Below are 27,524 nucleotides of genomic sequence, written 5' to 3'. Positions count from 1 at the left end.
CCAATGGTATCCTCTTGCCTCAGCACGACAGTCTCTTCAGCCCCATATCCACTTGCTCACGCCATCCGACACTGCCGCTGCAAAAGATGACGCGCTCTCCATCGGCGAGGCTTCATCACGATGATCTTCTAAGTCACCACTCAGCGGCCCCGCACCATTACCATTGCCGTAAGTTGTGCACGAAGGTGCGTATATGTATCTCCCATGCCGGTACGATATAGTAGCAGATCCGAAGTTCTCCAGCGCCTCGCTGTCGAGATAGATACCAATAACCTTGCGCAAGGAGTCAGATAATACAGTCTGCGCAGGACGATCCACGACGGATGGGAATGCAATGTACTGCGCTGCTGGACTCGGTTGCCAATCGATCGCACTCAGTAGCAAGTCTTCGTACGTTCTCTGCTGTCTCGCAGCTTCGATGGAGGCATCGACATCCACATCAATACTGAAATTGGTGTGAGCGGAGATTTCGAGAGAAGGTCGGCTCTCCAACGTCTCCGGTCCTAGTACCCTGCCGTCACCGTCTGTAGTGCCATGCGCAGAGTCGAGAGCCTGTGCCGCCTCAAACGGCATCGTGCAAGACGTGGCGTCGGCCTCGATAGAATCCAATAAATCCGGAATGCTGTCGCTCGCCAAGGTAGTCATTCTATCCTTGTCGAGCGTGATTGCAATGAGAGCTTCTGGCGCGTTAAGGTCATCTGAAAACAGATCCGTCCCAACATCACTCAGAAAATCCACCAAACTGTCGTCCACGTTGATCGACTTGTCGTCCGTCGCGGGCTCAATAGCGATTGCGAAGTGTTTCGACACGTACACGTCGTATTGGAAAGAATCCATTTCAACAGCGCACGCGACGTCCAGAACTGCAACGCCCGATGTCTCTCCTTCGTTCTGCTCATGCTCGACCACGATCACGAGATCCGGAGGTGCGTCAACATGGTACAAGAACGCGTAAGTCTCAACACTGCAATAAACATCAAGAAACAAGTCGTTCCCCAACGACTTGTCCTTTTCTTTTGCAAGTTCGACTGAAACCGTGAGATCCATAGATGGGTACGCGTCATACGTAATGACATCGGTATCAATGTCGTACAAGACATCTAGGAACTTGTCGTCATCCAATAGCTTATCCCCTTCGTTCTGCTCGACGAAATACTCTGAGTCAACAGTAGGTGTGGTATTATCGACGACTTTGGTATCATTCTCGTCAAAAATTTCAACGTCAATGTCCACGGAATTGCCGTACTCGAAGTTCTGGATAACAACGCTGGTACGCGTAATGTCGCCGAGAGCACCAAGCAACAAAGACTGGATTATGGACACATCCTTCGGATTTGCGCCAAATTCTGCGGCTGAGATAGGCACGACAATCGGTCCATCATAGTCAATTGTAGGCGAAGATTGACGACCGGCGGCAGGAAAGCAAGACGACGTGCAGGAGTGCGCATCTAAGTCGATGCTATTGCTGGCACTGAAAAGCAGCGGATACTCATGCGCAGCAAAAGCAACAATACGCAATCTGCGCTTAACCTTGAGCACGCGAAACATGAACCTCAAACGTTCCTTCCATGACTTTGGCGAATGCGCCGCGCAAGCATGTCGCGCGTCGTTGTGGAGAATGCCTCGAGTGGCGATGAGAGTCAGGGACGGGTATGGTTCCAGACCATGGACATTCTGGCGCAAAAACGGATAATCTGCGTGAACAGCGAGAGCGCAGTTCAGCTGCTGATGCGGAGGCTATGGAGTAGAGTTAGAAGGCTGTTCGTAGAGACGAGTTGATGTGATGGAGGAGGCCTGACCGTTAGAGTAGAGGAACGCGTGAAACGGCGCCAAAGAGTGATTTTGTCCAGAGTTTCCAATGTGGACTTTGCGGTTGGAGCGGGAAAAGACTCAGGCATGATGGTAGTCTATGGTTATCAAGAAGTGTAAGATACAAGATCGCCATGGACGGAGGAGAAGTCACTTGCCTGTGATTCACATGCCAGCGTGCCAAAAAAATGTAGAATGAGACGGAAACCCATTTTAAACTGCAGAAGCCGTAAAGCTGTATGTAGGAAAATGCTGTTGTGCGACAGAGAACCGTAGCAATGGAGCGGGAGGGCGTGAGGGCGTTGGAGGCGTGCCGTAGTCGGAGTTCAGAACGTGTTCAAAACGAAAGGAGGAACGGATGATTGCGACAAGAGAATAACGGCGATAGTCGCGCAATCTGCAAGATGGCGTGCCGTGTTGTGGGTTTGCCATCTTTGTTGGCCTTTTGATTCAGACTGGGTGAGCCGTGGTCGTGTGGACACTCGAGAAGCGCGGAGGTGTACGCGCAAGAACTGGACCTGATGCCCTAACCTGATGCTTCAGTTCATGTGCCTGGGTTAGTAGTGGATCTGCGACTGACCGTCCTCCACTTTCACAGTTTGACATCCATTCATCGAGTCCTTGCAGGTTAAGCTACTCGATGATGTGCAATCTGACGTAACGTCGGATCATTTGAATGCCTAAGGTCACAACAATCGAATTAACTAGATAACCAGCCAACACCATTATATACCAAGAAACTCCTATTGTGTGTCGTAATGCGATCTCACGAGAGCGATAGTTGCAAAAATCGTGACGCGTTAGCGTCTGTCACTCCAAGCTTGCGCAAGCCGACCTGGTCGCCCGGCACGACGGCGAAGTACTCGCGGTGCGGAGCGGCCGCCTCCATCTTCGCGCCGATGTCGGCCTCGTCTAATGATTCATAGATAATCTCGCGCACGGCTTTGCCAAGTGGCATGACGTGCAGCCTGTTTTTGATTTCGTAGTCGGTGCTGGCGATGCGCAGACGCACGGTGAAGTAGTAATTGATCGCAAAATTGTTTCCCGAGTTTGTGAACCGCGTGCGCAGGCCGACAGGATGGCCTTGGCCGTCACCTGCATCGACGAAGCGGTCGCTGTTGCTGTTCTTCACGTCAAACGAAAACGTAGCGTTGAACCGTACGCCACCGCCGCGTTCACATGGTTTGCTGCTCTCTACCAGCTTCGTAGACCGTGGATCGAGCTTGCTGTTCTCGCCGAAGGTGATGTATTCTTCCACCGTCCAACTGATTGACGATAATCGCGACACACTACCGCCAGTTCGTGTGTCTCTTGCAAATACGTCAAGCTCAAGCATATCGCCAGGCCCGTAGCATTGGCCATTGGTTAGCGTTAGGTGAACTTGCACGTTTTGATCAGGCAGTGTTGCGACGTAGGGCACGCTCTTAATCGGCATATACGCTAATATGCCGTCGTAGCGTGTGATAGCAATCGGACGGTACATGTGTGTCGTGACGCCATTTGTCTCGACTACGGTAGCGTAGAGCGAATACCTGGCATTGACGATGTCGTCGCCGGATATGGTCGAGGGGAGCTTTGCGGAGGACGAGGGAAGTGGATATATGAATGGCAGGTCAATCGCGAGCAGTGCCTTGCTGCTGTTGTTGGTACCAGTGCCTATTGTCGTCGGGTCGTAGATGACGAGCTGGTTGTGGATCCGGTACGACTCCTGCTGCTTGCCGACCACCTCGGTGAGGTAGAGCTGCAGCGATACCGACGCCAGTTTGAATGGAACGCCATGTGGTGCGCGCACTTCGACGACACCGGCGATTCTTGGCTGTGATTGTCGTCAGTTGCACTCAGCTCGCGCGAGCAGACAGACCTACATTTGTTGCATTGATACCGGGATATCCGAGCACAAAATCCGCATTTGGCGGGCCGCGGATGTTGACGGCGACCGCTGATGACGTGGGTTTTTGCTGCCCCGTCGCCATTGTCTGAAGCACGGAGGGCTGTGTGGCGGGGGAGAGTGAATGGATGGCGGAGGAGTGTACGCTGAACGGGAAGATCTTACGAGCGACGCAACTGCACTGCTGGAGAGTTCGCTCAGACAAGTGGACGAGTGTACACAAGTATTGTCCGGGGTAGTCCACTAATTCTACTGGTTCTACAGCGTTGTTTGTGGTGGTGATGATGGTCATCATGACCGTGGCGGAGTTTGGATTGTTATGCATGCCTCTATAAAATCTTCGCTCCCCCTTCTCTTCTTCTTGTTCACCCTCCCGCTCCTGCCACGCTCACCGCCTGCGCATCTTGCTTTATCCGCCAGGCAGCACTGCGGCCGCAGAAGGAGCGGGTGCAGAGTGATGTTTTTCTCCAGTCTCGGTGTATCTCCGCGTCGGATTCCGTATGGCTGTTGCCATTGCGGGCGTGAAGTGCGCGGTCGTAAACCATAGACACAGTTCTTCTCTGATCGAGTTGCTAGTTACTAAACGGTATATATCCAGAATATGTCAAAAGAATCGAATATGCAACGCCATGCCCCACTGCAAACACCACGCTCTAGTCGCACTATGCAATCAGTCTGAACTTCTTGTTGTGGTCATCGCGTTTCTCCAGGGTCAGGAATCTTCCCTGGAGAGGACCATCGAACGCTGCCTCCGCGACCCGCTGAGCGGCCGCCATGGGCTCGGCGAACTGCTTGCAGACCTCGCTGCTGAACGGCGTCAGGGTGATCGGCCACTCAGCGAAGATGTCCTTGCCGAGCCTCAACTTCAAGTCCACTCGCAAGAGGTATGTGACCTCGAACATGTTGCCGATGTTTGTGTATCGCGAGCTCATGAGGTGTGGCATCCGCTCTTCCTCCTGCGGCATGTCGAGGACGCCTTCTTTGGGCACGTCGCGGACCGGCAGAGTGGATTTAATGGGGAATTTTAATATGTCGGGCAATTGTAATCTGTCATCGTTCGGATCCTTAGGCGACGGGTGTCCTTTAATGAGCGGCGGGCGTCCTTCAGTGAGCACTGTCAATGTTTCGGTTTTTGAGGGGAGAATTTTGCCTGTACGCTTACTGTCGTCGTACTTTGTGGTCACGGTCTCTATGAGCGTCATGGTGTACCCGCTACACGTAGCCGAAAGCACTCCTCTGTTGACAATGAATAGTTCCACATTCACGTTGATGCTGTCGCCGGGACCGTACGAGGTGCCGGTCTGAAGCGTGAACTTGCCCGTTGCGTTGTCATGTGTAATTTTTTTCGCCGGTTTGTCCCCGCTAAGACTTCTGATGATTGCCGTCTTGCTGTAGTCAAAGAGTGTGACAAGTCTTGAATGCTCTGTACTCGTGTTGTTCATGAAAGTCACAACCGCGCGGAGTCTGTAGCTCACGGCGACGCGGGTTTTCACGCCCTGAAAGGTCAGATTCATCGTCTGCGGGAGCTCGAGGTTATCCCAGGCATACGGCAATGTGTAACTGAACGGCAGATCCATCAGCACAAAGCTGTCGTCCTTGGACTGCCGTACGTACAACGGCATCGGGTTGCCGATGTCGAAGCTGACTTTCGTGTTCTCTCCTTTCTTGCCCTTGATATCTTCCACCAAGACCAGCTGTATAACAACTTTGTGGATCTCAAGGTCCTTGACAGTCTTTGATTTAATAAGCAAGCTGCCTGCAATACGAGGCTGCGCGTGAATGTTAGCACAGATCAGCACAGATCAGCAGCTTCCTGTTCTCGTAGCACGTACCCAGAGCGCAGCGATGCCGGGGTACCCAAGCACAAAGTCTGCGTTGTGAGGACCACGCCATGTAATTTCGACGTGGTTCATTGTGTAGAACACGTAGGATGAGCAGTGATTGCAGACCGGCGCCGGCGTACACGAGGAGGGAGTTCGCGATGTTTACGCGGAGGCGTCAGTACACTTCCCAAACTGCACCGGAACCACCCTCGTCTTCACCACCTCCCATCTCCCATCCCTCAACTCGGCCGTGGCACACGCGCTCACAATCCTTCTCGGCCGCATGGGCGACGCCGTTCGTGAGCGCCTCGGTGCGCTCGCCCATCTCGGCGAGTTCGTCACCTGGTGTCTCGGGAAGCTTGATTTCGCGCGCGTTTTTGCTTTTGACGCTGAGGAACAACAACATCACCGCCTTGCGGATCGCGCTGCTGCGCGCGCCAATGGGAATGGGCTTGGTATTGACGGCGAGAGAAGAGTCGGTGGGCGGCAGATTGTGCCGTCGCAGCTGCAGACGCGCGCGTCGGTGCCTGTGTCTGATGGCCACGACGATGTAATCATGCTCGACCACTTCGAGGATATCAGATCCATGCCGGCAAAGTCTTCGCCGCCGCAGAATGGCGGATCTACTGCAGAGTCGATGATTATTGACAGCGACGACGAGGAGGACGAGCCAGTACATGAGCCACTATACATTGATCCACTAATATTAGGCGAACAACAGCCAACACCACCGCTATTCGACACCGCACCGCTACCAAGCCAGCCATACGGTGCGCGTCTTCCCGATCGCGTGCGTCGACACTCTTCAGCACGTTCCAAAGTCGATGAAGACCGGAGAACAAAGCTTGCGGCTGCACTGCATCGACGAAACCTATCGCAGCAGAACTACGGCGCCATGCGGTTACTCCTGCCTCCACCTACTACCACAGCCACGACAACGGCGACATCGGCAGGAGAAACGGCACGTAATAGCAGCTTGTCGGAAACGCCGACGCGGAGGTCGATGTTCACGCGTGTTTCTGACGCGAACAGGATAGTCAAGTACCGCAGCCCATTCAAGGACTCTGTTGCGCGCGGTCAACGCATGGCGAAGAGTGCGGCCGCGTATGGTGCTGCAGCGTTACAGGGCGGCGTCCACGTTGGTGTTGCGCACAGACTATCACAGCGTCTTCTCAACGGCCTGCCGTCTTCGCCGCTGGCCGACAGTCTGTCTGCAACGCCTAAAGCTACCCCTCAACGCACACTGCTCGCGCGCAATGCCGTCTTGCCTCGCCGTTCTGGCGCGTTACCGCCAAACCTCACAGACTCACAGAGCGTGACGGAGCTGCTGCGGCACCTGATCAAAGAAGGCAGCGCGAGCGACTTTCCAAGCTGGCGCGCGCTGCAGGAGCGGCGGCGGCAGCGGATGCAAGCCATTGCGGACCTGCGGAAGCCGCGGCGCGAGGCAATCAATGATCTCACACCCGAGCAGCAGCGCACGGTCGATGCGGCGCTGCAGAGTCGAGATTTGGGACGCACGGTTGTGTCAGCGTTCAGAATTGACATCAGCGTTGGCGACTTACGCACGCTTGGGGATAGGCAGTGGTTGAACGATAATGTGATTGATTTCTACCTCGAGATGGTGACGGATCGCAGCCGACGACACGCGGCGCAGAGAGACCGGCAGTTTCCAAAGACGTTTTGCTACACAACGCATTTCTTCACGACGCTGGCATCCAAGGGATACCTTGGCGTGGCACGGTGGGGCAAGCGGAAACAGCTGAACATGGGTAACATAGACTACATCTTCGTGCCGATCAACGTGCACAACACGCACTGGTGCGTGAGCGTGATCAACATCAAGGAGAAGAAATTTGAGTACTACGACTCGCTCGGCGGCGGGCCCGGCGGCGCGTTTTCACATCTTATGGAGTACGTGGCGAACGAGGCGCGTACGCAGGGAGTGGCCATGGACGATGTTGACGAGTGGGAGACTGTTGTCGCCAAGGACTCGCCGATGCAGGAGAACGGGTACGATTGCGGCGTGTTTACATGCAAGACGGTTGAGGTGCTGTCGCGCGACGTCGCTCTGACGTTCTCGCAGAAGGATATGAAACGGCTGCGGCGGCGGATGGTATTTGAGATTATCAGTGGCAAGCTGTTGACTTGAATGTATTATTTGTGTCATGTTTTGATTGTACGTTTATCGTCGAGGTGCTCTGAACAAAAGCGTTTTCATAAATGAAGTCATTAGTCGGTCGGATGTCCGGGATCGTATCGGTCCCAGGAAATCTCGCCTTCAGAGTCGGAGTCCTGCTCTGCAACGCGTGCTTCTTGTGTAGATGGGGCTGTGTCTTGCTGGGAGGTCGAGGCGGTAGCCACTGCAGGTGTGGACGACGCGCCGGTGACGCGTTTGAAGCCGCCGCCGCCGCTGCTGCGTCCTGTGGCGAGTACTTTGCTGTTGAGTGCGATCGCATGCATACCCGCCTCGTTCATTTCTCGCTCGCGACGCTGCTGCGCGGTGGAAGGGTCGCGCTGCATGTGCCGTAGTTCGTTGAAGCGCTGGAGACAGATGTGTATGAGTAGATGTGCAGGAGAGCAGATAAGAAGGTAGCAGGACAATGGAGGGGACCTTTTTGTGCTGGTGCTCGTAGCTACTGATGTGAGTGTCGTATTCGTCCATGCGACTGTAGCCCTGAGGAGTGAGTGGGCGATGAGAGTGGGTGAGGGAGCCGGACACACCTTGGAGCATAGGTCACAGTAAAAACTGCGCAACGCCTGCTTCGCGGCCTCGGTCTGCAGTGAGGAAGTGTGAGTGGTGTACAGAGGGCCATGTAGAGGTCATGGCAGTTACCCGCGGAGCCGGGTTCGCGGTCGCACGACGGGGCCGAGGGGGGTCAGTGCCAGTCTGGTGAGTGTGGGTAGCTGCTACAGGAGAGTAAACACTAGAACACTCACAGGACGACGCGACATCGGGGAGCAGGAGGGGATGTGGGCTGGTGCGTGGGCTACCCGCGATAGCGGCTGCCGGTCTGGCGGTGAGCGAATGCGGCGACGCTGTCTTTCAGCATTTGCATCTTCGCCATATTCCCAGCCCACCCGTGCATCCACTCCCCCATGGCTGCGCGGCAGAACTACGAGCATCTTTGCGGCAGGTTCCGCGTCGACGTGCGCCGGCCGTGCGCCAGCCCGTCGGATAATCGCAGCAGCATGACGCCGAACTTCATGGTCGACGTGAAGCGTGAGGCAGCATCATCATCATCATCAGCATCATCGACTCACACTTTGCGAGAGCAACCACAGCAGCGCAGTCGCAGCGCAAGTCCACAAAGCACACGTCGGCACTCGCACAGCAACATCGATAATACCATCTCGCAGAGCGAAACGACGGAGCAGCAGGAGTTGGCACTCACAGTGCCGCCGGTGTCGTCCACAGAACTGCAGGCTCCGGCTGCGGACACACAGCACTCGGCGCAGCTGACCAGCACATATCAGGGTCGTGGTGTGCTCGTCATGAAGCCTGTGCGGCAAGAGCACAGTCTGGTGCGACGGGGGCCAATGCATCACACGTTCCAGCAGCCGGATGGGTCGAACCCGCAGGTATGCACGTCGCCACCACCACCGCCGGACCATACAGCGCCTACCTCTCACTCTGCGCAGAGCACGACAAAGGCTTGGTCCAGCATCGGCCCGCTCAAGAGCCAGGTGGAGCTCTCGTCGCGGTTTCGCGTGATTGACGCGTCGATGCCGCCGCAACAGCAGCTGCAGATGCAGGGTCGGCTGCCGGCTGTGGAGTTCCACCCACCGCCACCGCGACAGCGCAAGACGTCTACGAGTGGAGCCGCGAGCGCCACCACTGCCGCCGCTACTGAGAACGGTTCTGCAGCAGCAGTGCCGGCGACGCTGCCGTCACCGGAGGCCGGACTGAGCTCGTTTGATTCGCGTCCACGGCCGGCCGTGGTGAGCAGCAGCGGCGCGGAGCAGCGGGGCCCGCCGCTACCGCCAAGCGCACTGATGTCGAAGTTCCGGGGCGTGGTGATGAGCCGGACGATCGGCAAGGGCGCGCATCGGTCGCACAAGAAGAAGAGCACGACGGCAGCGGTGACGGCGGTGGGGCAGTCGTCTACGTGAGGCGAATGTGCACGGAGCAGCCGCTGGTGGGCGCGCGTGTTTGAGGACGATCCGTCGGAGTTGGGCGTTCTGTTTCGGCATTCCTTGCAGCAGCAATGTACACAATATAGCACAATCCACACCTGGGTACAGCCCGAACACGTCACCTCGCGGCCGCGATCTGCGAGTCGCCGGCAGTTCTGGAAGGCGCGCGTGGTTTCCATTCGCTGGCGGTGACGTCACAGGGCAAGGCACGGTCATCGCTCTCCCCGGCCTGCCGACCCCTGCACACCCTCCTCCCACAACGCTGCGCAATGTTCCGGCTTGCTTCTGCCAGAAGGCCAGAAGGCCAGAAGGCCGGAAGGCCGGGGCCGAGTCGCGCCGGCTTCGTAGCAATACTGCCAGGATGGCGTTCCGGCGCCACAGGAGGACCGCAGCAGCGCCACGCGCTGCTGCGCCACTGCGGCGGGACGGCGGGTATGACGTCAGCGCATCGCCTCCACCCGCGCCGGCGCAGCTTCACAACGCCAAAGCCCCGAATGGCAGTGCCCACCGACTCGCCGCCGTAGCACCTTCTAGAGTCCGCGAAATATAATACCACGCCCTGATCCTGCGGAGACAAGTACACCCTCGGCCCTGAGTCGGTTGACGCGCGCCCGCCCCTACTGTCATGTCCCATAGTTCCCGCTCCTCATCCTCGTTCCCCCCCGCGTCCGACTCGCCCTCGAACGTGCCTCAGCAGTCCACGCCACAAGCCCTGTCGTCTCAACAAACCCCCCAGCAACCGTCCGACTCCGTTCACGGCAACTCTAGTCTCTCCCCATGGCAGGGACAACCGCCCCCACCGGGCGTACAGTACTCTGGGAGGGTGGCCATCCCGCGGAGGCGGCTGCCAGGGGACAACTCCGGCTCGTCCTCAAGCACATCCTCCGTCGCCGCAGCCGTCACTGCTGCTGCAGCCGTCACCGGTGTGGCCTCGGGCTCCCGCTCCAGCCAGTCTGCCTCTGCAGGGTCCTCCTCGCGGTCCAGCAGCCGCATCTCTCACGCGTGCGAGCCTTGCCGCATCCGCAAGACCAAGGTTTGTCTGAGTTGCCTTCAGGTGCATTAACAGTTGCTAACTATCAAGTAGTGCAGTGGCAAAACGTTAGCACTCCCGAGATACCTCCGTCGCCGATTTCGCTAACTTGACTCCCAGGCCCATATGTTCCCACTGTCAGGCATTCGGCATCGCCTGCTACTACGCAAGCAACAAGCGCGACCGCATAAAGGAGTAAGTTCTCTTTCTCTTCCACTGCAAGATATAATCTAATAATTCAACAGAGAACTATTGAATCTGCGCGACAAAGTCCAAAAGTACGAACAGGCTATTCGCACCGTGGTTCCTTCCCTCGATGACGCGAACCGAAACATTGTAGTTAATGCTTTCCTATCAGTAAGTGCAATTCGAGAATTCCAACGGCTCCTTTTCTAATAGTCACAGATTCCCGGCAGTTTGCCACCTCACGCGTCTGTCTCTCGCAGGCCCAGTGACTACGATCAAGCCCAGCTTGCAGACGACTACGACACAGTCACGGGAGAAGACTCTGTTTCTGCAGAAGTCGGTTCTACCGGCTCTGTTGATCACCTCAATGAAGATATCAACAGTATCGGCATCTCCGCGCCAGAAGGATATGTCGGCAAATCATCCGACGTTGACTGGATCAAGAAGATCTTTGACATTTCCAACGACGATGACGAAAGCGAAGATGACAACTTCATGGGCATCATGCAGGTCGGAATAGACAACCCGTCGTACAACCTTGATGACATTGACCTGTCTATCGACACTGTGGACCTTAGTTCCGTGCCGCCGCGATATGTTGCAGACAAACTCATCGACATATACTTTGAGACCGTACATCCGTCCTTCCCGTTTATCCTGGAGCCTTTGTTCAGGTATCAATACAGTCTCTATTGCACCGGCTATCTCGACGACCCCCATGCGCAATGGGCCGCGTTGTACAACCTCATCCTTGCAATCTCCTCTCTCTACATGCAAGCATTTCACGAATACCAGTCGCTTGATCCTATTCAGTACTACGCGCGGGCAAAGATCTTGAAGCCTGATCTCCTAGTTCCCGGTGATGTTCAGCATATTCAATACGTCGCTCTCCTCAGTTTCTTCCTTCTCGCTTCGAACCACCTCAACAAGGCCTACATCGTCCTCGGTCTCGCCGTACGTCAAGGACAGGCCGCTGGATTGCATCTCTACATCAACCGTGCCAAGCTCACAGAAGCGCAGAAGGAAGTCCGTGTCCGTCTCTGGAACGCAATCTATGTTCTCGAGCGCATCATCTGCGCATTGTCCGGGCGGCCAACCGCCATCAGAGATGACGCGACGTCGACCGCGTTGCCGTCCGTATCAGCTGTCGCGGAAAACTGGGAGTTTCTCCCTCAGATCAACGTCAACCGTCCGCCTTCGCAAGCGACAAAGCTCAACAGTAAGTACTTTGTGCACGAGATCGAGCTCTCAAAGATCCTCGGACAAGTTCTTGACCGTATGTATTCCACCGACATTGTCAAGTCGAGCTGGTCGAATCTCCAAGGCATCATGAAGGACATCAACAAGCAGCTCGAGAACTGGCGCGCAAACTTGACGCCGATATTCGACGTCAACATGCAAGCAGTCCCATTTGCGCCGGAAGAGGACACTGATGCGACGCTCGCACGAATGGTAAGAGAAGCTTTCCTTCTTGTCTTATATAATCGCGAGCAGGAACAGAGTCTGATTCTTCTCCAACAGCGAACGGTCCTTGCTTTTCAGTTCCTCGACGTTGTGAGAATGACCAACCGCCCGTGTGTGTGCAAGGTAGAGATTCCCAACGAGTCGCAAGCCTCCAAGGACTTCAACCGGCAATGCGCGTTCCGATGCATGCAGGCTGGTCATAGTGCAATGCTGCTATTCCCTGACTTTCCGCCAAACATGCATCCACAAGACTACTCGCGCGCGGCGGTAAAGGTTCTTCCCTGGTGGAGTATATTCCACTACATTATGAGCTCCATCTCCGCTATGGTGTTGGGATACTTAATGGACATCAAGCCGGAGTGGCCGACAGAGCACGACATCCTGATGGACATCGATAAGTGCTTAAACATGCTGTCCAAGTTCCCGGAAAATCTCGCAGCACGACGGTGCTTCGACACGGTGCAGGTCTTCAAGCAGAAGTTCCTCAACAAAACAACACGCGCCGCGAAAGATGTGCAATCGCTGAGCCAAGAGGTATCGCAGCAGTCAATGATCACAACTATGCCTGCAAACGCAATACAGACGCAGGACACTATGCAGATAGCCCCTCAGATCGTCACCACCGGACCATCGCCGGTACCGCCGCTGTCGCCAGCGGCCTACTATTATTCCCCTACGCTCGGTAACATGTATCCGCAGTACGAAATGGAGACGTCCGATATATCGTCGTACGGAAGTCTTCTCCAGAACTCGGCTCAATCGTCTTCTGGACACTCGGAGGACCTAATGCGTGCGCTACAATCCGGATCGCCTATGGATCTTCAATATTATGGGACCTCTTCGTCGCTGCCTATAACCACGACTGCGTCGATGGCGCGAGATGAAGCTCTTCTGACTCCATCCATGCCTGCTCAGCCCCTGCATCCGCAGGCATACCAGCCCAATCCAACTCCGATTGATATTGACCAGCAGCAGCAACTATCGCAACATCAGCAACCTCGCCCTCCTGGCGAGTGAAAATTTGAGGGGTATATTGATTTTCTGGGTATTAACCATGATCAGTAGAGCGAACATAGCTGAGTGGCGCTAATGATGACTTTGCAAAGATATGAAAAAATTGGCAATGAAAGATGGCATCTGCAATATTGTAAATGTAATCAGTGCTTCCAAAGGCGTTTGTATAGAAAATTAGAAAATTAGCATCTCCAAACATAAACGTACTCAGTTAACAGTCGATATATCCAACAGATATGTTTGTGAGCTTCGCGATGAGCGGCTTGGCGATGTTGAAACCTTACTCAATGCGCCTCGACATACACAAGCAAGGTTTTTCAAGAGCACTGCACCTCTACTAACGATCTGATCCTCACGCACGGAGCAGTTGATATACTACTACACTGTCGGGTGCTGTTTATCGAAGTCTGCAGCAAGCGTGTTTTGCGGGCGTTGAGCGCAGAGTCTTCACAGATCATCGCCAGCTCACGCACGGGTGCCGAATAGCACAATGGACTACACACCCACAGCGCGCCGGGGAGCATCATCACAACAGGAAGATGGCACGCGGAAGATGCGTCGCAGCGCACGAGCGGCCGAGTCAGCATCCGCATCTAGACAGACAAGTCTTCTCGAGACGCCCAAGAAGATGTCGTTATCGCTGCTGATTGATTCGAACCAGAGTAGCACCGGCGCAGACAGCCCTGATGCACAGAAGAGCACACTTACCAGCGGGGACGACGACCACAATGTGGACTTGTCAATAATGCACGTTGAGGAGGCCGAGCAGAAATTTTTTTTGTTGCAAAAGAAGTTCCCCGTCTCGTACGTGCCATTTCTGCGAGCACTCCGCGCGACGCAATGCGATGCATATGAGATCCTGTCGAATATGACGACGTACATGCAGAACCTGCCGCGGGGGTTCTCCGACTACGATGTCTCGACAGACGATACCCAGGTCATCTACCTTCTCTCAAGCATGTGCATCTACGCGCCGAGAGAGGACGGCGAGGGTGGGATCTATATCCCCAAAGGATGTCACGGGACGTTGATCACGAACCAGGTGAACGCCTTCTGTGTGCTGTGGCGGTACAGCTACAATGGCTGGGCGTATATTGGACGGGTTCTCGAGCATGCTTCAAAAGTTCTTCCTACAAGTGAGATTGTTGAGGAGACGCTGCTATTGATTGCCGAGACAATGCAGAATGCAGACCAAGACGACGCGCTGAGGCTACTAGAAGCGCTTTCGGAGAACCTATATACGCCGGATTATATCATTGAGGTCGTTGGCGTTATATTGCAAGAAGCCCTGCGACGAAGGCACATCTTAGTCAGTGTCGCGGCTATGAATTTCTTCTCGGCACTGGTTCCATTTTTACCTCACAAAGTTTGGGAGTTTGTCGTCTCCTCGCAACTACTCGAGTGTAACGGTGCGGCGGGTCTCAGCGCCGACCTACTATCTGCGGTCGAGATCATTACTGGCGACTACAGATTTACACTGTCGTTCATCAACCTTGCGCATATGCTCTTGCGCGACTCCGTTATTGGCAAGTTCACGACGATGACTGATCCAAAGGTGCGCGAATCCGTAATGTTACAGACAACGAGGCATTTGATCAACGTGTTTGAGAGCTTCCCGTACTGGAAATACGATAACATCTATTTCCGCTTGAACATCGGTATCAGCATTGCCGATTTCTTCTCGGGACTATTAACAGCTGTGTACGGCATCGACGAGGCGTCCAATGGCACCAATAAAATCAACGGAGTTCTATTTCCGGCTTCGCAATTCGTGCTGGAGCGATTTCTTGTCTCAGAGGATCGACGGCTGCGGTGTCTTCAGACCATCATAATCTCGATCGAGGGATCATCCAGCGACTTGAAGGTGCTGAACGGCGACACAGATCTCTACAATCGGGGTTGCGAGTGGATCGAGTTCGCGTTGCGCTTTGCAGAAGAGCTTATCAAAATGCGATCACTCCTAGATCGGTTACCTACGCAGTTGGAGCGGCGGCTGTTCAGATTATTGCCGACACTCGCGCATTTGTTTACACACCAGCCGGTGTTGCAACTCCGTATCACGAGATTGTTAGATGCTTTAGTCGCCGCGCCATGGACGAAAGAACAACAGCCGTCGCTGCTCGCGTATCTTGGAACAGAATCCTCGCTCGAGCTCGTTAACTCATTCATCAAGACCATCAAGATGACGGTCGAGAGCCAGAGCGATGCTGAGCTTGAGCCATTGCTGCAGACGCAGGTCGATATTGCAAAATTTGCATCGCTGGTGTTTCAGTGTGCGAATCAAAAGGGTCTGTCGGTGTTGCTACTGACGGGGAAGGAACTGAATCATGATGACAGCGGCACTTGCGGAACGAAGTCAGAGGCTGCAGCTACATCATTCTTGGAATTGCTGGAGAAGAAAATCGAGAGTTTTGAGGAGTTGCCGATTGAGCTTGCAATTCAGATTCTTGAGTGCATCAGTCTTGCGCGGAATACGATGGCCGCAGTGATGGTGGAAGGTAGGGAGAACAAGGCATTCATGAAGAAGATATTTGAGATCTTTGACCAGGTTTCCATCGGCACGGTCACAGGGATGGAGTCGTCCAACACAATAGTGCGCTTTTGTAACCAAGCGCTTCTTTCCTCCTGCGTTGTTCAGCTCTGCGCGATGTATCTCCACAAAGCGCGCCATGGCTCATTGGAGGCGAAGGAAATCATCAGCCACTTCATTAGTGGTAGCAACAAGAACATTGTGAAGCTTACGGAGACCGCGTTCCGGATCCACGGCTACCGCGCGTCATTACACGGAAACCTGCACCGGAATTTCGACAAGAAATGGCCACAGGCGAAGTTAGTCCGCTTCCAGAAATCCAGTATTGCGAGTCGCAAGTACGGCCAGGCATACTTGTACGATTTGACGGTAATGAGCATCATCTTTGGCATGCACAAGATCTGGATGAACGGATATCGCACCGAGATTATCGCGGCAAACCTCAATCTTTCATTGATTGATGCACAGTCTGTGAGTATCGCTATGATGTAGTCACGTAGATATTTAGCTAACATGTTGCAGCATCTATATCACGCCTGGTGGCTCCTCGTCGTCGCATTGCTGGAGCATTCGGATGGCAACCAACCACTACAAGCAGATCTAGAAAAGGTTGCACGGCAATGTCTCCAAATTAACATCGAGGAAGGCATCATGGCACCGCTATTTATACCCATTGTCAACAACCGGTCTCAGCTGGCGTTCACCATCATTCACAAGCTCTCCTTATCATCAACAGCAACAACAACAACCGCCGCTGCAGCGCCTCCTCTTGCTGCTTCTATTTCGATTGGCAAGAAGTGGCAATCGATGTCGCTACTCGCTGTGGACTACCGTGCGATCCTGAAGCTCGCATACCGCTTTATTGGCTCTGCTGATATGAACTTCCAGCAAGCACTCAGTGAGCGAAAGGTGGAGATGTATAGACCACTCCTGCGGATCCTGATTATTGCCACACGCGCGCTCAAGGGCGTTGGCAGCAGTACTGTCAGTAGCAGACGGAGCTCGCAGGACGATGAGGAGCTACAGCAGATTATTACAGGCATTCTGGAGCACATTGTTACACGCTCATTCATGCTCTTGGGACCGGATGCACTTGATGCTTTCAGGGAACAACAGTTGGGTGCTGCTGCAGCTGTCACGGCTGGTGATGGGAAGCAGAAGCACTTGACTGATGTTGGAGAGGACATGATGCTAGTCACTTGCTTGCTGCGAAATTGCTTGAATGTGGATAATGTTACGAGGTAGCATTGGTTTGACGAGAGCAATCTTGTGTATTTATGAAACTATATGTTTGATTCTGTGGATCGTTTTGTAAGATAAATACAGCATAAAGTAGTTATACTCATCAGCAGGGATGTAATCACATGTAATAAATCCACCATGTGTTTATCCAGTCTTCAATTAAGGACGACGTGTTACGGGTCAGACAGGCCATCTCGGATTCAGCTACTTCTTGTCAGAAAGCACTGGCAAGATGCTTTCGCACTTGACAGAGCGTGAATGATTCTTCAAAAGTGTGATATCTTCAAGGAAGACCTTCTCTGGAGAATCCTCAGAGGTCATGATACCCCGAGCTAACTGTAAACACTGGTGGCACCACACATGACTGGGGAGTGCCAAGCTCCGGGTCATGATGAGATTAAATCTCAGCGAAAGGATCTTCGTCACTAAGGAAGATTGAAAACAGTCTCCGTCAAACATGCTTTGACTGATATGATCATCATCTTCTAACTTATCTGCGCTTGTACGAAAGTACAAGTCTATGTCCTTCTCGGTTGGGACATGTACACGGAGCGAGCTTTCCTGCCCAAAAGACTGCCCCATATTAGAGGTCTCTAAATCGAGAAAACTGATCTTTGACATACAGCACATTAATGGCGCTAGTGACTTTCATCAATTGATTGTCACACATATTATAAACAGGGCACAAACTGGTAGAAGATGAACAGGTTAAAGCAGCTTCACAGATAATGAGAATTGCTCTGTGATGTAGGCCCGCAGCTATGAGCCTCGCTGGAGATGGCGGCACCGGTTGCTTGCGGGGAGAAGCAGAAGGACAATAGAGACGACTAGCCAAGGCATCAGAACAACAAAAAAAGAAAGAAGAAATCAAGCCTTAAACCCAGACCGCATGATCGTCTCGTAAAGCGGTTACCAGTGGAAACGAGCCATCACCGCGAGCATGATCCGCATTGCGCCGCAGAGGCGCTGTAATGCCACAGAAGCCACAGACGCTGCAATGCAAGGAGATTGAACGTGATGGTCATGAAAATGAGTTTCAGGAACGCGAGAATCGTGGCGTGGGGAAGAGAGAATAGAATATCAAATATGGACACGTTAGAACACTGCCGTGTTTATCGACATGGAGCTACGACGATGGTAACGCATACCTTTTGTGATGGTACAAGGCCCTTATCCATACCTTACTTCGTGGAAGTTCTCCTCATCGGCGCATGTGACGGCGTCTCTGCTGATTCTATGTGCTGTAGACGGTTCAGCGGAAAGATATCGCGTTAAGCTTGGCTCTCGTGCTGTGATCCGGGATTGTTGCGGCTGTCAGCGGTAGCGGTTGGCCGAACACTGCGCTACGAGACAACCCGAACACGAGGTGTGGACTCGGTGCACTCTCCGCATCTGGGTTGTTGAAAAGGACCCGTACGCAACCACAACGCCAACGGCATCGTCATTGCGTTGCATCGCTTTGCGCGTCTAACCCGGCTCGAGAGCTGAAACGTGCAGAGAAATGCCTGCTTCGTCTGCATCTTCGGTGAACGAAATGCCGCCGGTCGTGCCGCTTTCCTCCATGGAGCGGAAAGTTGCACTCATTACGGGCGCCAACGGGTATGAGCCAGAGCACATGATGAGAACCTTGTGCGATGAATGTACTGATGCAATTGCAGCGGTCTTGGCTTAGGCATTGCGTGTCGCCTTCTTGACTCCATTCCCGCGAGCGTGCCGCTTGTTCTCGTCATTTCGGCACGGCACTTGCGCAAGGCAGTAGACACCATCACACTCCTACGGCAGTACAGTGCTAAGCACGGACGCGACGACGCATTGCTGAGTTTCGACTACGTTCTGCTTGATCTAGGCTCATTGTCGTCAGTGTACGAAGCTGCGGGACAATTACTTGAGCGGTACAGCCATATTGATTATCTCTTCCTGAACGCCGGTGGAGGTGACTTCATTGGCGTGGATTGGATCGCTGCGACGCTGCATGTGCTCCGGGACCCTCGTGACGCGGTGACCTATCCTCGGTTCAAAAAGGAACGTGTTGGACGCATGTCGTCGGACGGATACGGGTGGGTGTTCCAGATCAACGTGCTTGCAAACTACGTGCTCATGCAGGAACTTCTCCCCGCGCTGCGCAATGGCGGCCGTGTGATTCTGGTGTCGTCAATTGAGACGCAAGCAGCTGACCCGTTCAACGCCGACGATCTGCAACTCGTCAAGACCAAGAACTCGTACGTGGATTCGAAGCGCCAGCTCGAAATCCTGCACGCCGCTCTGGCGAAGAGTTGGGAGGAGCAGGAAGGAGTACTTATATACCTGACACACCCCGGCATCTGCCAGACTGCGATTTTCGCCGAGTTTCTCAACTGGTTTACCACGTTTGGCATGCTGGCGCTGTTTTATATTGCACGGTTGCTCGGCAGTCCGTGGCATGTTATTACGTCCTACAAGGGTGCAAACGCGCCGGTGTGGGCTGCACTGAATGCGATGCCGGAGGCGGAAAGGACTGTCGGGTTCGACTACGGCTCTGCCACAGATGCATGGGGAAGAGAGCTAGTGAAGGCGATACCCGCAGACAGCGATGAGGACAAAAAGTACGGCCTTGCGTTTCTGGCGGAACTAGACAAGCTGTCGAAAGAAGCGCAGACAAAGTTCAAGGTTGTCATCCCGCGATAGAGAGATAGATAAACCAAACTTTTGTATTGACGGTAATTGCATACTGTATATTTACATGACCGGTTAAAAAGACAAATGCTCTAGTTGTCTGCGGAAAGCGGCAGACTCCCGCTTGTCGGCCGGTGGTAGAGGGTGCTCCTGTATTTGTACTGCTGGTCTTCCGGCGTTAAGACCCTCGAGGAGTACGCACGCCTTGCAAAACTTATTTGAGGATATGTACCCGCAGCGTTCGCAGCTACCAGCCTTTGTCTCGCGAGCGCGGCTCTTGCCGGTGCCGCGGAGGAGTGAGAATGATTCGCCGGAGTGGATGATGTCGATGATGGCGCTTGGCCGGACTGTTTCAAGGTTCTTGATGAGAGCGCGCGCAGTTCCGCGGAAGGCTTCGGGGGAGTATATACACTCTGTCGAGAAGTAATCGAGTTTCTTGTAGTGCGCATAGAGCACGATTTCCTTTTCGTAGGCATACTTGAGCGGCTTTGAGCGCTTGACGGGGGAGTCGGCAGACTGCGTGACGATCTCGGTGCAGCGGTCGAGCCTGCTTGTGTCGCCGCGGAGGATGTTCATGAGCACCGTCTCCGCGAGGTCGTCGGCATTATGGCCGGTGACGACATGCGTGATACCGAGCATCTGCGCGCCACGGTCGAGCGCTTGTCGGCGGAACACGCCACAGTATGTGCAGTTGTTGCGCTTGCCTATTTGAGCAACTACTGCGTCCATAGTCCAGCCGTCGTAGAGGTCCGCGTAGGGCACGATCTTGAGGGGCAGGTCATATTGTACTGCGTTGCGCTTGACGGTCTCGAGCGAGTCGTCGCGGTAGCCGGAGATGCCCTCATCAATGGAGAGCAGCGTGAACGCTACACCCCAGCCGTGGCGCTTGTTGAGCGTGCTCATGACGTGCGCAAGCACAGTCGAGTCTTTTCCGCCGGAAGCACCAATCGCTACATGCTCGCCTGGTCGGAAGAGCTTCGCGTCAGCGACAGTGTTCGCGATCTCCTCCTCGAAGACGTGGAAGAAGCAGAGCTGGCAGACTTTTTGGCCGGTCTTTGGCCGTCGCAGCGCAGGCTTGCGCTCGCGACAGAGCTCGCAAAGCAAACGGGCGGAAGGTAACGGCACGCTCGCCGCATCGGCGGCCATCTGAGGACCAGAAACTGAGTAGTAGACTGGGAAACGAGGCCAAGGCAGACGCGGTGGCGATGGCGTCGGATTGCTAGATTGAGCAGGCAGGCGTGTGCGGCGCAGCAGGCCGGTCTTCATCGTCCTCACCGCTTCTTTCTCCTCGTCGCCGCCCCTCCTTCCAGTCTTCAGCCCCCCAATGTCCACGCCGTCCGTCTCCGCGCCGCGCCAGAAGTCCGCGCGCATCGCGACAAAGTCGGCGCTTCGTCGCCGCGACCCCACGACCGGCAACAGCGAAGGCTCTGCCGGCGGGCACCATCACCGCGGGGCGTACCACGGCGTCCCCCAACAGCCCGTGGATCTCTACCCGGGCCTCAATGATCTCTCAGACTTTCTTGAAGCGTTCCCGCTTGAGGTGATCCGCCATTTTACTCTACTGCGCGAGGTCGAGGCCAAGTGCACGACCTCGACGTCGCTGCTGGCAACGCTCATTCCGCAGTTTCTTGCCATGGACGTGAGCGACCCCGCACGCGTGCCGCTGTTGGCGGAAGTGCAGCGCGTAATCGCGGAGCTGCTGCCATGCTTTGAAGAGAAGATCCACGTCGCCGGCAGTGCGAGCGAAGCTGTTGCGCGTCACATGGAGCGCCTTGACGAGGACTTTGACCGCATCTCCCGCACGACTGTGGTCGGCAATTCCGTCATTCCCAGCGAGATTCCTGAGTCGGTTATCTTTGGCCCTGCGAATCACCCGGCGCTGATTGGTGATGGCGGCAGGAACGACGAGGCTAAGCAGCCCTCTCAGGCAAGCACCCGCAGCGAGAGCCGGCGCGAAGCCATCGTGGCCAAAAAGGCCGCCGCCGCCGCGGCGGCACAACAACAACACGCGGACGGTGACATGGACGTTGCGACCGGCGTATCTGGATCGAAGAAGCGGAGCAGCGTGTCTGCTAATGGAAGCCTCCACACCGGTGGGTCGAACGGCGTGAAACACGGTGTCGACGCAATCAAAGGCGATGCCGACCAACAGCAGCAGCCCCCGTCCAAGCGGCGGAAGGCCAACAACGGTAGCAGCACTGCCACCGGCGGTGTCAATGGTAGCGTGAACGGCAACGGCACTTCGTCCGTATCCGGAACACCGTCCTCAGCGCCATTGAACTCCTTCTCTGGCGCGCCGGGCACCGTCTCCGGATCCCTGAACGGCGCGGATGCGAAGAGCAGCGGCGTGGGCAGCATGGCCGCGCCCGGAGATTTCGGCCGCGTTCCCTCTCCGTCTGTTCGTGCTGGCACTCCAAGTGGACAGTCGCGGCGCAATGGCGGTAGCGGCAATGGCGGCGGGAACTCCAACAACTCCGGTGCGTCCCGCAGCGGCAACAGCAACTCTTCGTCCGCACGCAATTCCGTCCGGCGACCACACAACTCGACACACGGCGCCGGCTCCGCGACCACCGCTCTTGCGGGTACCGTGGTACCCCTCCCCGTCGAGGAGCTTTCACCCCACAACGCTGGCTACAACGACACCGACAGCGAGCCGGTGTACTGCTACTGCCAACAGGTGTCATTCGGCGAAATGGTTGCTTGCGATGCGCCGGACTGCAAGCGCGAATGGTTCCACCTGCCGTGCGTCGGCCTGAGCGCGCCGCCAAAGGGCCAGTGGTTCTGCAACGAGTGCGCGATCAAGTACGGTAAGAAATCAAAGAGCCGGAATTAGGTAGCTTGCAGTGCGTGGGAAGGTTAGGAGTACAGAGGTCGGCGATCAGGTATAATTTTTGTAATGTGTCCGTGTTTATCGTGTCTGTATGTACCATAGTCCCTTGGCAATGATTTGATTAAAAGTACACATTTACGACGTGCCGCCCACAAAAGACACGCAAGAGATGCAGAACAAAGCGCCAGTCAGCCCGGCGAGGAGATACGCGAACTTCCCACAGATGCACCCAAATAATCACAAATTCCCTAATCAACTCAAATAGCACGGCGGGCAACAACCTCGGTGCCGATAAGTTCTTCCTCCACCTCGACGTCGGCCATGTCCAACGCGGGATTGCCCCATCCGCCCTTGCGCACGCGGTGCTCGACAACCCACCCGCCACTTCCATCGCGCATATAGGCGACCACCTCGCGGTCTCGAGGGGAGGATGGCGTGCTATGTGACGGTGTCGATGACGCGGTGTGGGCATCTTCATCGTAGTAATCTTCATCGTAATCTGCCTCCTCGTCGTCGTAATAGGCGTCGTCTGCGCAAGCGTTAACTTCGTCGAGTAAACTGTCGTACGTGCCATCAGAGATGCCGGCGACGCCGCCAATGTTGCACTGCGCCGCAGCAAGATCCTGCATGTCGTCGCCAAAATCAAAGGCTGCGAACTCGGCGAGGTCGGCGGCAGAGTAGAGTGCGGATGGAGGGGAGAACGGGAGCGCAAGGTCCAGTGGCGCGTCGTTAGGAGCGGCTGGCGGCAAGATGGGTACGCTTTCGCGTGACGCGGCTGCTGGTGTTGCGGCATTGAAGAGTAATGATTCAGGTTGTGACGGGTGTAGGCTGCTGCATATACTGCTGCGCACGCTCGCGCCGTCGGAGCTTGAATCGAACGAAAACCGACGATGCGTCGGTCGCCGGTGGGGAACGGTGGTGTCAACTGAAATGCCAAGCCCATCGACCGAGCTGCTCGTAGTAGCAGACATCCTGCGCACTGCACGTGCATTGTCAAGCGAGACTGATGAGAGTACAGTTACTGACGTGCTGCGTCGCAGGGTTGGAAGTGGTGGCAGAGGTTTGCGGCGGAGAACAGATTTCGATATGCGCTTTATGCGGCGGATAGTATCGCGGGTATGAGGTTGTGATATTCTGCGGGAGGAATGATTGGTATCGATTGGCATGGCAGAATCTGTGGTGCTGCTTCTACCGGTGGACCGACGGGCAGATGTGGTGGTCGTCAGATTCGTCAAACCCGTCACCGTGGTGTTTGTTGGGGTGACAGGAACCGATGCACTGTGCAGCGACGGCGCGGCGGTGCTCACGGAGGAACCCCAGTCATATGAGCGCGTTCCGACAATGACTCCTGCCGCGATATGGTCGAACTCGTCTCTCGCAGAGCCAGTGTTCGAACAGGTGCCGCTGTTCCCCGCCGCCTGGGAGGGAAACCGGCGAATGAACGAGAGCAGCCGGAGCAGCGGCGACGGCGGCGGCAGGGGCAAGGATATCGGTGCGCTGCCGGCCGCGCCGGGCGAGACGGCCGCGGGTGCGAAAAGCGGCGGTGGTCTGTGGTTGGGCATGCCTCTGAGTGTGCTGAGGTGATGGAGATGCGAACATTTGCGCAGAGCAATGCAAATATAGATAAGCCACATATGGCGGTGGTGTGCGGCGCAGAGTGCGCAGCCACCTGCGCCACGCTGCATTGAGGTAGTGACGTCACCGCCGCAGGCTGTGCGGCGCGATTGTCGCACCCTCGACTGGCGCGACACTCATCGCCGCTGCCGTTGCCGTTGCTGGTTGTTGATCGCGCGCTGCCGCTGGACGGAGCTAACCGTGGACACGGCGGCCGAGTACAACGTCACCGCTGCGAGCGCGACGATCGCAGCGACGCGCGCGGCCCACCAGGTGTGCTGCGGTCCGAACGTGCAGAGCGTGAACACGACGCGCGAGTACCCTGCCACGAGTCAGGCGTTAGTTTAGGGAACGTGCGAGCGGGAACCGATCAACGTACCCTCCAGCTTCTCGTCCCATGCCACGCTGAGCAGGCCCGCGTTGCCGCCGTACTGGCCCATCATGCTGCGCACGGTGATCTCGAGCACGCCGGCGCCGGCGATGTGGTCAGCGACACGCGCGGCGACGTCGAGGCGCCGCGAGCAGGAGTACTCTGTCTTGCCGGCAGCGATGCCACGCGCGCGCCACACGGCTCCATCATCCCCGCTCTGCCTCCCCTCCCTCACATGCTCAACGAGACACCCTTCGTGGTCATGGCCATTGACAACCACGCCGCTCGTGCCCAACGCACCGAAGAAACCAGACAGAATCCACGTCGAGGTCTCCCGCGACAGCATGTTCTGCTCGCGAATCTGCGTCTTGTCGGCATCGTAATAGCTGAAGTACGGCGAATCAATACACACACCGGCGTCTTTGTACAGGGGCACGTGTGTGAATATGAACGTCGAGCCGCTAAACTCGACGTCCATCTGTTCCTGCAGGAACTCTCTAGTATCGCGCGCCTGCCGAACGTCCTCACTGTCGACGACCATGGAATTGAATACAATCGCACGGAAACCTTGGCCATACACGGCAAAGTTCAGCGCGCCAAAGTTCTTGCGGAATCTCGAGACGCGGGCTGTCGTGACGTCGTGCGCGTAGCCGATGTCGTGGTTGCCAGACACATTCCACAGCTCGCCGCCGCCGTTCCGCTCCAGAGCGCGCGACGTGAAGATGCGCGACGCGTACCGCTTCGTGCGGTTCTCGAACTCCCCGTCCGAGATCCATTGGCTGGAAAAGAGGTCGCCGAGCACAACGATGTTGGTCGGGCGCAGGCGCCGCACTAGAGTCGTGTAGAGGTAGCCAAGGAAGTAGTCGTTGCCAAATATGTCGAGCTTTGTGCGGTACGAGGTATTTGGGCCGGTGCCGCGTATCTGCGGGTCTGCGAAAAGGAGGAAGGTGAGGTCGTTTGGTGATGGTACGGGATCGCTGTCGCGTGCCCCTGAAGGCCACGAGCACAGAGGCTCTGAGAGAGACGGATAGAGCGCGGTGTACGCGTTTAGGCCCAGTGCCGCAAGCACAAGAAGTGCCAGCACGGGACGGACAAGTTTACGCAGGGAGATCATTGCTATGGAAGCTGTGGTGACTCTGGCTCTGGCGGCGCTTCCATTGACCTGTCGTGTCGTCGTCGGGTGCAGCACAATCAGCAACACGTTCCTTTTGGCACTTCCGCGTGGTGTTAATGGCGAGGTGTACTCACTGCGCGGTGATTTCCTCGGCAGCGTCGCAACGTTTCGGCTGAAGATGGAACCCGAGGTAGCGGTGAATGAGTGGCATTCTCGGGACGCCAAGTGCGCGATGTCAACAGCGGCACGCCGCACGGCTGTGCTCGGACCGAGTACGAGGCGGGCCCGGGTCGCTGCCCCGAGCTCCCGGGGCGGTCGAACTCGCGTGTTTATATGGTAACCGCCCTGCGTTCCACTCCGTCGCTATCACAGTCCTCACGAGCACAGAAATGGTCGCTTGGTTCAAATTTTCGGTCGTGCTGGCACTGCTGGTCGTGCTGTACTCGTATGTGGACAAATACGTGCTGCCCACACTCTACATCTTCGACCCCAATACCCTTCAGCAGATAGTCAATGTATGCGCGCCTGTATGACAGCCTCTGAATAGTAAGCTGATATTCTCAGGACGCCTTGGCCACAGTACCGAGCGGCAACACGACTGCGCTGTTTGTTGACATCAACAAACGACTGCGGGAGGTTTACGGCGATAATGTCAACGAGTTCAACAACGACGACTGGATGTTCAACAACGCTGGCAACGCCATGGTAGGCCACCTTCTATGCTTCCTATATTCAGATACTGACGCGTTCTAGGGCGCCATGTTCATCCAGCACGCATCCCTGTCGGAGTACTTGATTTTCTTTGGCACCGCTATTGGCACCGAAGGCCACACCGGCGTGCACCCGTCGAACGACTACTTTTTCATTCTCGAGGGTGAGCAGCGCGCACACGCCCTGGGAAATCCAGAGCCGGAGGTGAGCATCCTGCGATAGCATAGCGGCATCAAGAGAGACTCTAATAGTATAGATTTACCGCCCCGGCGACATGCATTGGCTCCACCGCGGCTACGCCAAGCAGTACTCCATGCCGTCCACGACATGGGCGCTCGAACTTGCGCAAGGTATGTAATACTGCATTCACTAGCAAGGCGAGTGCGTAGTACTGACGTTCTAGGTTGGATCCCCGGCATGCTACCCTTCGGCCTCGCAGACATCGTCTTCTCGACGCTCGACTTTGGAACGTTCATCCGGACAGCGTATTTCACCGCCAAGGCGATGGGCGAGAGCGCGCTCCGTGGCAAGTTCTAGTGACGCGGCAGTGCGTGGCATGTATAGTAGATGAATATAGAGTCATGTAGATATGTGTCTACTCAATCTCATTCTTGCGCTGCGCGAGCAAGAGAATGACGCTGTCGCACTTTGCAAGCAGCTCTTTCCTCCGTGCAAGCCAGTTTTGTCGTTCGGTCTCAGCGTCCTCGAGATCCTGCTCCAGCTGCCGCACGCGAGCGAGCTGGTTCTCCTCCGAGACGTCCGCACCGGGGAGCGATGCTATGAGCAGGTCGATCTGGCGCGCTTTAAGAAGAATGTCGCGCGCAAGCTCTGCCTGGGCTGCTTTGAACACGGCGGGGTCGTCAGGAGTAGCCACTGGCATTATCAGTTAGCAATAGTGATGAACAGCACCGCTGCGGACCCGGCGAACCTTGTGCATCGACCACCTTGGGCTCGTCCTGAAGCGGTACAAAGTCGTGATGAGTGTCGAGGTAGTGCAGTGCAGAGTAGAACTGGACCGCAAGCTGGTCGACCGAGTTCTGCAGCTGCGTGAGCCGGTCGGCCATGGTGGAGAACTGCCAGAAATAGCTGTCGTCAAGATGGCGGGAGGAGTCG

The 27,524-nt window shown here is 55.6% G+C and overlaps 15 protein-coding genes across 15 annotated transcripts; 7 read left to right on the top strand and 8 right to left on the bottom strand.

Annotated features, from left to right (window-relative positions):
• Positions 1-36: 36 nt before the first annotated feature.
• V1518DRAFT_426454 (uncharacterized protein) lies at positions 37-1,898 on the bottom strand (the record flags this gene model as incomplete). Its single annotated transcript, XM_066905988.1, has 2 exons — positions 37-1,737; positions 1,800-1,898. The coding sequence occupies 2 exons, from the start codon at positions 1,896-1,898 to the stop codon at positions 37-39; spliced, it is 1,800 nt and encodes a 599-aa protein (XP_066760954.1).
• Positions 1,899-2,575: 677 nt separating this feature from the next.
• On the bottom strand, positions 2,576-3,782 carry V1518DRAFT_426453 (uncharacterized protein; the record flags this gene model as incomplete). Its single annotated transcript, XM_066905987.1, has 2 exons — positions 2,576-3,625; positions 3,675-3,782. 2 exons carry the CDS (start codon positions 3,780-3,782, stop codon positions 2,576-2,578), a joined length of 1,158 nt encoding a protein of 385 aa, XP_066760953.1.
• A 216-nt stretch (positions 3,783-3,998) lies between these two features.
• Positions 3,999-5,713, bottom strand: V1518DRAFT_432361 (uncharacterized protein). Its single transcript, XM_066906208.1, has 2 exons — positions 5,530-5,713; positions 3,999-5,466 (listed from the first exon to the last, which is right to left on the bottom strand). Exons 1-2 carry the CDS (start codon positions 5,608-5,610, stop codon positions 4,360-4,362), a joined length of 1,188 nt encoding a protein of 395 aa, XP_066760952.1. The 5' UTR covers positions 5,611-5,713; the 3' UTR covers positions 3,999-4,359.
• A 444-nt stretch (positions 5,714-6,157) lies between these two features.
• Positions 6,158-7,669, top strand: V1518DRAFT_371733 (uncharacterized protein; the record flags this gene model as incomplete). The annotated part of the gene is made up of 1 exon (XM_066901365.1): positions 6,158-7,669. One exon carries the CDS (start codon positions 6,158-6,160, stop codon positions 7,667-7,669), a length of 1,512 nt encoding a protein of 503 aa, XP_066760951.1.
• Positions 7,646-8,537, bottom strand: V1518DRAFT_414145 (uncharacterized protein). The gene is made up of 5 exons (XM_066903487.1): positions 8,458-8,537; positions 8,354-8,407; positions 8,242-8,295; positions 8,132-8,194; positions 7,646-8,061 (listed from the first exon to the last, which is right to left on the bottom strand). The coding sequence occupies exons 1-5, from the start codon at positions 8,470-8,472 to the stop codon at positions 7,750-7,752; spliced, it is 498 nt and encodes a 165-aa protein (XP_066760950.1). The 5' UTR covers positions 8,473-8,537; the 3' UTR covers positions 7,646-7,749.
• A 39-nt stretch (positions 8,538-8,576) lies between these two features.
• On the top strand, positions 8,577-9,857 carry V1518DRAFT_414137 (uncharacterized protein). The gene has a single exon (XM_066903486.1). It carries the CDS (start codon positions 8,617-8,619, stop codon positions 9,628-9,630), a length of 1,014 nt encoding a protein of 337 aa, XP_066760949.1. The 5' UTR covers positions 8,577-8,616; the 3' UTR covers positions 9,631-9,857.
• A 308-nt stretch (positions 9,858-10,165) lies between these two features.
• Positions 10,166-13,545, top strand: V1518DRAFT_414134 (fungal-specific transcription factor domain-containing protein). Its single transcript, XM_066903485.1, has 6 exons — positions 10,166-10,687; positions 10,739-10,752; positions 10,805-10,879; positions 10,930-11,041; positions 11,090-12,322; positions 12,392-13,545. The coding sequence occupies exons 1-6, from the start codon at positions 10,280-10,282 to the stop codon at positions 13,349-13,351; spliced, it is 2,802 nt and encodes a 933-aa protein (XP_066760948.1). The 5' UTR covers positions 10,166-10,279; the 3' UTR covers positions 13,352-13,545.
• A 115-nt stretch (positions 13,546-13,660) lies between these two features.
• V1518DRAFT_414131 (nucleoporin subcomplex protein binding to Pom34-domain-containing protein) lies at positions 13,661-17,244 on the top strand. The gene is made up of 2 exons (XM_066903484.1): positions 13,661-16,349; positions 16,401-17,244. The coding sequence occupies exons 1-2, from the start codon at positions 13,839-13,841 to the stop codon at positions 17,121-17,123; spliced, it is 3,234 nt and encodes a 1,077-aa protein (XP_066760947.1). The 5' UTR covers positions 13,661-13,838; the 3' UTR covers positions 17,124-17,244.
• A 1,034-nt stretch (positions 17,245-18,278) lies between these two features.
• Positions 18,279-20,170, top strand: V1518DRAFT_414128 (uncharacterized protein). Its single transcript, XM_066903483.1, has 2 exons — positions 18,279-18,719; positions 18,779-20,170. Exons 1-2 carry the CDS (start codon positions 18,622-18,624, stop codon positions 19,782-19,784), a joined length of 1,104 nt encoding a protein of 367 aa, XP_066760946.1. The 5' UTR covers positions 18,279-18,621; the 3' UTR covers positions 19,785-20,170.
• Positions 19,789-21,106, bottom strand: V1518DRAFT_414126 (uncharacterized protein). Its single transcript, XM_066903482.1, has one exon. It carries the CDS (start codon positions 21,036-21,038, stop codon positions 19,848-19,850), a length of 1,191 nt encoding a protein of 396 aa, XP_066760945.1. The 5' UTR covers positions 21,039-21,106; the 3' UTR covers positions 19,789-19,847.
• V1518DRAFT_414125 (uncharacterized protein) lies at positions 20,945-22,734 on the top strand. The gene has a single exon (XM_066903481.1). The coding sequence runs from the start codon at positions 21,097-21,099 to the stop codon at positions 22,603-22,605; it is 1,509 nt and encodes a 502-aa protein (XP_066760944.1). The 5' UTR covers positions 20,945-21,096; the 3' UTR covers positions 22,606-22,734.
• V1518DRAFT_216029 (uncharacterized protein) lies at positions 22,733-24,525 on the bottom strand. Its single transcript, XM_066900933.1, has one exon. The coding sequence runs from the start codon at positions 24,285-24,287 to the stop codon at positions 22,860-22,862; it is 1,428 nt and encodes a 475-aa protein (XP_066760943.1). The 5' UTR covers positions 24,288-24,525; the 3' UTR covers positions 22,733-22,859.
• V1518DRAFT_215996 (uncharacterized protein) lies at positions 24,032-25,903 on the bottom strand. Its single transcript, XM_066900932.1, has 4 exons — positions 25,835-25,903; positions 24,596-25,748; positions 24,118-24,538; positions 24,032-24,058 (listed from the first exon to the last, which is right to left on the bottom strand). Exons 2-3 carry the CDS (start codon positions 25,698-25,700, stop codon positions 24,354-24,356), a joined length of 1,290 nt encoding a protein of 429 aa, XP_066760942.1. The 5' UTR covers positions 25,701-25,748; positions 25,835-25,903; the 3' UTR covers positions 24,032-24,058; positions 24,118-24,353.
• Positions 25,904-26,027: 124 nt separating this feature from the next.
• Positions 26,028-27,005, top strand: V1518DRAFT_414121 (ERG2/sigma1 receptor-like protein). Its single transcript, XM_066903480.1, has 5 exons — positions 26,028-26,215; positions 26,265-26,405; positions 26,454-26,615; positions 26,668-26,761; positions 26,815-27,005. The coding sequence occupies exons 1-5, from the start codon at positions 26,090-26,092 to the stop codon at positions 26,946-26,948; spliced, it is 657 nt and encodes a 218-aa protein (XP_066760941.1). The 5' UTR covers positions 26,028-26,089; the 3' UTR covers positions 26,949-27,005.
• A 1-nt stretch (position 27,006) lies between these two features.
• V1518DRAFT_426439 (mediator complex, subunit Med21) lies at positions 27,007-27,475 on the bottom strand (the record flags this gene model as incomplete). The annotated part of the gene is made up of 2 exons (XM_066905986.1): positions 27,007-27,284; positions 27,340-27,475. The coding sequence occupies 2 exons, from the start codon at positions 27,473-27,475 to the stop codon at positions 27,007-27,009; spliced, it is 414 nt and encodes a 137-aa protein (XP_066760940.1).
• Between the last annotated feature and the right edge of the window lie 49 nt (positions 27,476-27,524).

This window comes from Limtongia smithiae (genome assembly GCF_038497785.1).
Source record: "Limtongia smithiae strain NRRL Y-17922 unplaced genomic scaffold V1518scaffold_3, whole genome shotgun sequence".
Classification (NCBI taxonomy): domain Eukaryota; kingdom Fungi; phylum Ascomycota; class Lipomycetes; order Lipomycetales; family Lipomycetaceae; genus Limtongia; species Limtongia smithiae.
This window is presented reverse-complemented; position numbering and strand designations above follow the sequence as displayed.

Bases quoted from the DNA above. Each gene is read 5' to 3' on its own strand.
- V1518DRAFT_414126 (XM_066903482.1), bottom strand. From the start codon at position 21,038: ATGAAGACCGGCCTGCTGCGCCGCACACGCCTGCCTGCTCAATCTAGC.
- V1518DRAFT_414137 (XM_066903486.1), top strand. From the start codon at position 8,617: ATGGCTGCGCGGCAGAACTACGAGCATCTTTGCGGCAGGTTCCGCGTC.
- V1518DRAFT_414125 (XM_066903481.1), top strand. From the start codon at position 21,097: ATGTCCACGCCGTCCGTCTCCGCGCCGCGCCAGAAGTCCGCGCGCATC.
- V1518DRAFT_414145 (XM_066903487.1), bottom strand. The intron at 8,195-8,241 runs GTGTGTCCGGCT...CTCACTCCTCAG, and splicing joins ACTGTGACCTATGCTCCAAG to GGCTACAGTCGCATGGACGA. The intron at 8,062-8,131 runs GTCCCCTCCATT...ATCTGTCTCCAG, and splicing joins ACGAGCACCAGCACAAAAAG to CGCTTCAACGAACTACGGCA.
- V1518DRAFT_414131 (XM_066903484.1), top strand. From the start codon at position 13,839: ATGGACTACACACCCACAGCGCGCCGGGGAGCATCATCACAACAGGAA. The intron at 16,350-16,400 runs GTGAGTATCGCT...AACATGTTGCAG, and splicing joins CATTGATTGATGCACAGTCT to CATCTATATCACGCCTGGTG.
- V1518DRAFT_432361 (XM_066906208.1), bottom strand. From the start codon at position 5,610: ATGAACCACGTCGAAATTACATGGCGTGGTCCTCACAACGCAGACTTT. The intron at 5,467-5,529 runs GTACGTGCTACG...ATTCACGCGCAG, and splicing joins CCGGCATCGCTGCGCTCTGG to CCTCGTATTGCAGGCAGCTT.
- V1518DRAFT_414121 (XM_066903480.1), top strand. From the start codon at position 26,090: ATGGTCGCTTGGTTCAAATTTTCGGTCGTGCTGGCACTGCTGGTCGTG. The intron at 26,216-26,264 runs GTATGCGCGCCT...TGATATTCTCAG, and splicing joins CCCTTCAGCAGATAGTCAAT to GACGCCTTGGCCACAGTACC. The intron at 26,406-26,453 runs GTAGGCCACCTT...GACGCGTTCTAG, and splicing joins ACAACGCTGGCAACGCCATG to GGCGCCATGTTCATCCAGCA.
- V1518DRAFT_414134 (XM_066903485.1), top strand. From the start codon at position 10,280: ATGTCCCATAGTTCCCGCTCCTCATCCTCGTTCCCCCCCGCGTCCGAC. The intron at 10,880-10,929 runs GTAAGTTCTCTT...ATAATTCAACAG, and splicing joins AAGCGCGACCGCATAAAGGA to AGAACTATTGAATCTGCGCG. The intron at 12,323-12,391 runs GTAAGAGAAGCT...CTTCTCCAACAG, and splicing joins ATGCGACGCTCGCACGAATG to CGAACGGTCCTTGCTTTTCA.
- V1518DRAFT_215996 (XM_066900932.1), bottom strand. From the start codon at position 25,700: ATGATCTCCCTGCGTAAACTTGTCCGTCCCGTGCTGGCACTTCTTGTG. The intron at 24,539-24,595 runs GTACGTTGATCG...GACTCGTGGCAG, and splicing joins ATGGGACGAGAAGCTGGAGG to GGTACTCGCGCGTCGTGTTC.
- V1518DRAFT_216029 (XM_066900933.1), bottom strand. From the start codon at position 24,287: ATGCAGCGTGGCGCAGGTGGCTGCGCACTCTGCGCCGCACACCACCGC.
- V1518DRAFT_414128 (XM_066903483.1), top strand. From the start codon at position 18,622: ATGCCTGCTTCGTCTGCATCTTCGGTGAACGAAATGCCGCCGGTCGTG. The intron at 18,720-18,778 runs GTATGAGCCAGA...ATGCAATTGCAG, and splicing joins CTCATTACGGGCGCCAACGG to CGGTCTTGGCTTAGGCATTG.